This window comes from Opisthorchis viverrini (assembly GCF_000715545.1).
Source record: "Opisthorchis viverrini unplaced genomic scaffold opera_v5_162, whole genome shotgun sequence".
Classification (NCBI taxonomy): domain Eukaryota; kingdom Metazoa; phylum Platyhelminthes; class Trematoda; order Opisthorchiida; family Opisthorchiidae; genus Opisthorchis; species Opisthorchis viverrini.
The window spans coordinates 780,144-787,299 of record NW_008751818.1 but is presented as its reverse complement, the minus strand read 5'-3'; the positions used below and the strand labels follow the sequence as shown (position 1 = coordinate 787,299).

Below are 7,156 nucleotides of genomic sequence, written 5' to 3'. Positions count from 1 at the left end.
GGCTTCAAGTCACCATATTCACAGCTCCCTATAGTTGTACCACCATCGCTCACAGGAATCGAGCATTCTTTTATTTTGATGGGAAATACCTCCTCATTATTTTCATATTTTCTACTCCAAAGGCCCTTGAAGATGCTTACGTCTTTGATAACCTAAACACATCTTTGTCGATGCCGACGTTGCGGGTAGCGTGGGAGCAGTTGTTCACTTCCCTGCATCATTCTGTCAACGTTATCGAGAATCAGATACTCACCAGAGATTCGAAAGGTCTGACTGCGGAACAAATGGCCGATTTACGCACCTGCTTCAGTCATTTCGATAAGAACGGTACCGGACGCTTGGAGGCACCCGAGTTCAAGGCTTGTCTAGTCTCGCTTGGCCATAGCTTTGGGGATGATCCCAGAGGGGTGAGTCTTCACGGTCATTTCTTTTGCCTTTCTCATGCCTTTCAGCTGCTTTTTCCTAGTGCTCTTGTGTTCCTTTTTCATTTATTCTCCCATTCATCGTGTTCTTTTGCGGCGAATTCTCTACAGGGAGTGTTTGGTCTTTCTAAGCATAACTGAGCCTGTATCCAAGGTAGTTTGGTCATGTCTGAACTTCGAAAAGTCTTGTTTGAGTTGTTTCGCATTTGCTAGGAGTATTTACCTTCCCGGTCGCCCAAAAGTGTTAGTCTGGGTGCAGCATACGTGTTCACAGAGCTCATAATGATGAACCACTGGGCTAAACCTCATCTAAAAACTTAATCTCTAGCTTGATAATAGATGTAACTTCTCAAGTTTTCTCAAGCCATTTCGGTGATAACCAGGCTGGAACTGGCGTACAACGTGTAAGAAAGTCGATTTCACAGTGCATTACATGAATTCTAAATCAAATTAGACTTGTTCATCTAGACTAAAAAACGATGAAAACTGATCAATCGAGTCGAGGAGAAAGCGGTGTACTTTGCCGACAGTTTCGTCAGATGAAAACAAATTAAGATAGTTATCTGCCTTTTTGGACCCTTCGTTCAATGTATCAGCTTTAAACTTACGATGGCTACCTAAAACGTAGACAGACGCGACAGAACCTTATGGAACTTCCAACAGCGCCAAAAGCCATGCACTTCTGTTAGTCCCTCGGCGTTTCCGTAGAGCAACTTGCCGTGTGTAACATACCCTATATTGGTCTGGCTTAATCAAGACGACATTGTGTTCTCAGCGCCATCTGCAGGATCGCTCTCAAGGCATTGCTTTTGACAGTGCTTCCTTGGTAAAATCTCTTCATAAAAACTAAAAATTAGTTGATTTAAAATTATTTCTCTACAGCCCAACCTCATCTTACGTTCATCAGCCCATACTTTGCCGCATTCCTTCAGACCGTGCTCGTTGAACCAAACACGGACACTGTTTGCCGGGTGTGCGCGATTCTCAGTCCAGGATAATAACCCTCTGCAAAGATGGTACTTCATTTCTTCAAGTCCCACGCAGAATCAGCTGGATTGAAACGGTCGCATATTTACCCCTATCTTAGTTTCTATAGTTCGATGGCACGTCAGATCAGACTTGTTCGCCTGGTCATCGTTGTTGGTTGGAACTGTATGTGTGATGAACGGGGCCAGCAGCTGCATACTTTTGGCAAGCATTGACCGCCCTATGCTGGTCAAGATCTGTGGTAGTGCTGTTTTTACAGGCAATTAACCAACGCGGTTGTGTGTTATGTTTCTGTCCTCCCATCTCAGCGGCGAACGGAAACAACTATGTGGTTTGATCGGGGCTGATCAGGTTATAATCTGGGGACTCAGTAATATAAGATGAAATCGAGTGATCCAACTGGCCGGTATTTCATCTGCGAGACCGTCTTCTGCTCGTCAAACGTTTGGAGGTTTACGAACGTACGATAGTTTAGAGATTCCTTCGCTACTGTTACCACCACATTATACACAAGATGCTGAAAAGTACAATTATTCGACTTTCCAAGTTTCGTTTACTATTCAGAACTCACTATGGGTTACTTGGCTAATAGGTTTGTATAAGTTGAAACAGAGGAACGAGAGATGTTTGGAGTCAACAACTATGTGGTTTGATCGGGGCTGATCAGGTTATAATCTGGGGACTCAGTAATATAAGATGAAATCGAGTGATCCAACTGGCCGGTATTTCATCTGCGAGACCGTCTTCTGCTCGTCAAACGTTTGGAGGTTTACGAACGTACGATAGTTTAGAGATTCCTTCGCTACTGTTACCACCACATTATACACAAGATGCTGAAAAGTACAATTATTCGACTTTCCAAGTTTCGTTTACTATTCAGAACTCACTACGGGTTACTTGGCTAATAGGTTTATATAAGTTGAAACAGAGGAACGAGAGATGTTTGGAGTCGAAGTTGTTTCACTTGCTGCAGGAATCCAAACAATGTGAAATCAACGACTATCACTATTCGAATGAGGTTTTCTAGGAGCAAGAGGTATCGTTAACGCAGTTTTGGGGAGTCACCATCTACCGGTATGGATTTGGTACGACCCAGTGAAACTAGATCATCTACGGATATCCTCCTTGTCCAGTGTTGGTTCTTGGATGATACCCAGCGCAGAAGATAGGAATGTCATCGTGATGATTGATTTGATATGAGTCGTTGCTTCAAGTGACGTAGGTAATGTTTGCACCATTTGTATGTACCTGCTTATCTACAGTAAGCTGGTTTCTGATGTAGCATTCTGTAGTGCCGGGTGTTCTTTTGGGGGAGAGGGCGTGAAGGCAGCTGTTCCTCTATCTGGAGGTTTCTAAAGAACAATGAATAACTGTTTGTACTACGGTTTCTCGATTTTACCATGAAATTTGAGTCTTTTTAGTTCGTTTCTGTTTTCCAATGAGTTGTTTGTGCGGGTTTTTTATAGCAGTTTTCCGAATTTCATGTGTAATAATTAAAAACGCGCTTCCTTCGCCCTAGACCTTCGGACTATTTGTTTCCATTCTGCGATCCGATGGTACTTTTTTGTTTTCGCCTAGTATTTTTGTGAAATGTGAATGCATGTCTCATCAATCTGGGAGCTGCAGAAAAATGCCACAGTGAACCATCATTGCGAGGACTACCGCCATAGTAGAAAGTCCCCATTCCAACAGGTCCTTTCATTGTTACCTTGTTTTTCAACCAACCACAAGTGAACTTGAATTTTGCAGGTTGGTCTATGCCGTGATTCTCCCCCGAGGGTTCGGCCTGGACCCTGGATTGTACGCATACTCATTCGGATGGGATTTCTGTCTACTTTAGTGTTCTCTGGCTTGCTGTTCACATTGCTTCCTATGTCTTCGAAATTAATGATAGTCGCCAAACTTGGGTTTCAGGCCGTTATTTGTCGTAATGTAACCTCTCGGGGAACAGCTGTGTCAAAATCCTACTGCGAAGGTCTGGATAAGGTTGTGTGGCCAGGTTCGACGATGGGTGATAAGCATTTTCGGAGAATAATGCTGATCTCATTGGTCGCTGGTCGATTTCTGTTGTAATATTAGATTCTGAGATCAATGACAGCCGTCGTCCGTCCGTGAACAGGTAACGTGAGTCCGAACGGTTAAGTGGTGATATGAAACCAGTTCCATTGAGCGCCTACTGGAATTTGTTGGAAGCTAGGGCTTCTTGGGTCGATGGAGTTGGATTTGTCCGGTTGTCTGTTCATATGAGCATCCAAATTACGGAGTATGAGGTTGTACAACACAACAGTCATCGTACTTTCCTAGTTGATTGAGTGACCGTTAGCATGTGTATCAAACCCAGTCTTTCGGCTTCAGCTGCCCAAGTCTAAATCATTCTAAATGGTTTAAATATTGCACTGATTTAGTTGTCTGATGGACCAGTTCTTTTTGTTGCTCCCGTGGAGTTTAAAACCGTCTACATAGATCCTAGCTTCAATTCGCCTCTCCCGACGACTTCAAGACCAGAACCTATGTTTGGTGAATCTATGTAATCTGACGTTGCACATTTTTGGGAATCCATCTGGAGCATGGTCTTCCAGCGCGCCCTATTGATGCTAAGTGTCGATCGTTGGCAGAAGCTTGCTGCATCCCTTGTTGAAACGCTTACGTGGATGATCAGTTTTCCAGTTGGATATGATTGGTTAGTTCTCACCGTTTTTGTCGGACGATCATTTCTCACAATGATTCGTAAATGTTCAAGACTATGATTTAACGTGTTCCATTTTGTCAAGCTGCTTGATTTGACCTATATTACCAGGATCCTTATAGGCCGTTATTCCTACCAGGAACTGCCACCCTGGGGCCTTCAAACGATCGATTAATTCGGCGAAGCATCATTCTCATCATCCCATGTGTGCCTCGTTTCCACTCATTTCTTGTTCACAGTCTGTTTGCTCAACCACAGTGATTGTAAGTGTCTCAAGTCGCCGGTTCGCTTGCTTCATCATCGTTTTTGATGTCACCGTGTTGTTGTTTATCGTGTTATTGTTGTCGTTTTACTACCCGCCTTTCGGTTCTGGTGATCCAAATATTTACGAACTATTGGAAAACCATTTCACCTCTCCAATATGTTATCACAGTGTTTGGTGTCATTCGCCTCCTGATTGTCCACTATCTATCCTCCGCTATCCATCTTCACGGTGTGTTCATGTGCTCACTACATGTCCAGTTATTTTTGTGTTCTTAGCACTCCAATCGCTGCCCATTCATTTGGTGTTGGTTTCTTATCTAGTTGTCTGCTGTCCAGCAGCGCATTGAAGTCATTACGAGTCGCGCTTTAACTCATTTCTTTTCTCCTCGGGATGTGAAAAGAAAAGCCCCTCATGAGCCATTCTTCTTTTCACCATACTTCTTAGTCCGTATATGGTTGTCACCGTGAGCTTGTCATAAATTTCTCTTAAAGGGAGTTATGACTGCCTATATGGCTGCAGGCGCGGAGTGTACTGGCGCTGACCTTCAGGAATTCAAGACCTGCGTAGGTCAAATATCGAAGATTTATGGCTGAATGAGTTAATTGCTTTCAAATACACGTGTATTCTGGTCGTTTACTGCAGTTGTGTCGATGTATTTTGACCCCACCTTCGTTAACATATACAGTCAAGGGTCAAGCTTGTCCAGCATGTGTATCCCGCTGTTTAGTTGTATGACTCCGGGATACGGTGCCATGCGTTCAGTCTCACCTGTTTGGTCCCATTCCTTTGGATCGGGTTAGGCTCGTCAGGGGCCGGACATTTGGTGCACAACAGTCCTTTGCGCAATGAGTGTAGCCTCCTAAGAATCTTGTCTCTGTGTCGTTTTCCGTCGTTAGCTTGTTTGGTTTCATTGAATCACGGCAGAAATTACCCGCCACTCAAAATTCGTTGGTCACAGTACTCTGTGATGGAATTTTATGACCACCCGTGGTTTCCACCATAACTTTACTTCTAGTGGATAGAATAGAATGCTTGAAAAATGGCACATTGGACCTGAAACCAGATCCTGAATATACAGGAATATCAGTTAGATCGATTGACGCGAAAAGGATAAAAAAAAGTGGAAAGTAGACTGCTTTGTTATCGGAGAGAGTTTGACAGTATTTGGCTAACCGTCCGGTCTCAGAAACTCCATAAATCAGTTCGCTCCAGTCTCACTCAGTGTCCGGAAAATATCTTGATTTACGTTTGTCGACTCCTGTTTCGAACTTCCCACTAACACCATTCCAATGACAAGGCCATCAGTTCTGGTGCAGTGTAGTGCTTGCTGTCAGCGTGACAAGCAGCCACATTCAGAAAACACGCAATCCGATAACATTTCTGAACTACGAGAAAAGAAATATGTATGGAGTTCACCTTGGACTGAACCCTGTGTTCCCTGTAGTCAGCGACGAAGCACCAATGATGAAAACAGCGAAATTGGCAAATATAGAGAAATCAGTTTCGTTCGCGGAGTTGTGGCGAATTAAGAGGTACTAAATGACCGATAAAACCCTGGCGCATATGTCCCATTATAAATAAGTAGCACTGACACTCTGCCATGACTCCATAAAGGATAGGATAATGAAACAAGATGTCGCGATAGTCAACGCCTATCCTCATCAGGATTTGTCCACTGTTGTGTCTTTAAGCCTGCCGAACCTCTATTTCTCCCCCAGATTCAGACTCCATATGGTATCCTGACGCAGCAAGCGTACATGCTTGTAGATATATATGCGGACAAAACCAACCTGCTGGATACTCTGAAATGCAGAAACGTTTTTGCAAATGCAATTTGTTCTGAGGCTTAAAAACGAAAAAAAAACAGTTGAGCCCTTCCTAGTGGTGCGACACTACAGGTAGCCACACATGCTTTTCAGTTTTTCTGTTTACAGTCAGTTAATAAACCAAATGTTCTTGTGCACTCTGGACCTCGTTTCCGACGAGGCATGTAACGAGTTGACCGAAAATTAGTCATTCTTATCTGATAGCAGTAGAGTTATGGTGTAGAACATGGGACAGTTATGTGATTGACTGTGGTATGTATTTTCAGCAATCAGATGTTAGTCTTCGTCACTCGTCGTCTGACTTGTTATCTGTTTAATCGAGTCACTTCCTGAATTGAGTGACACGAAAAATAAGTTGTACGGGTATTCATCGGAACTTTTCGTCTAACGCAAATGATTCCCTACCTCGCATAAACCAAGTTAAGATAAGCACCATAAATTTCGCACACCACATATTGAATTACTGACTAAATGCGCTTGTTTCGTTCCAAGGATTCGCACAGTTTCCAACCGTTTCTGGTTAGTGAGCTTCACGCGCTTGCCCGTTCACCTTTGTTCGTACCTTGTCGTATTTTAATAGCGCTCTCTCGTTCACTTTCGTCGAGTGTCTTTATTAAGCGGTCGTCCAGATCTTGCGGACTGTTCTTTTGGCCAACTTGCTGAGCTCTTATCGTTATGTTTGTTTCAGTATGCCCCGTTCACCTTCGTACCTTGTCGTATTTTAATAGCGCTCTCTCGTTCACTTTCGTCGAGTGTCTTTATTAAGCGGTCGTCCAGATCTTGCGTGCGGTTCTTTTGGCCAACTTGCTGAGCTCTTATCGTTATGTTTGTTTCAGTATGCTGTGCGTGGGATTTTAGCACGGGTGCACCAGTCGTCATTTATATATATATATATATATATATATATATATCATATAGAAGAACAAGACCAATATCCGCCGTGGGAAACGCTTGGCTTTTTTGCCAGTTC

At 43.4% G+C, this 7,156-nt stretch overlaps 1 protein-coding gene across 1 annotated transcript in view; it reads left to right on the top strand.

Annotated features, from left to right (window-relative positions):
* T265_07209 (hypothetical protein) overlaps positions 1-7,156 on the top strand; it is a gene marked incomplete at both ends in the record, with an annotated part of 40,151 nt that overhangs the window by 23,140 nt on the left and 9,855 nt on the right. The window contains one exon of the mRNA XM_009172665.1: positions 123-407. Coding sequence (XP_009170929.1) covers positions 123-407 — 285 coding nt within the window. The remainder of the gene's footprint in view (positions 1-122; positions 408-7,156) is intronic.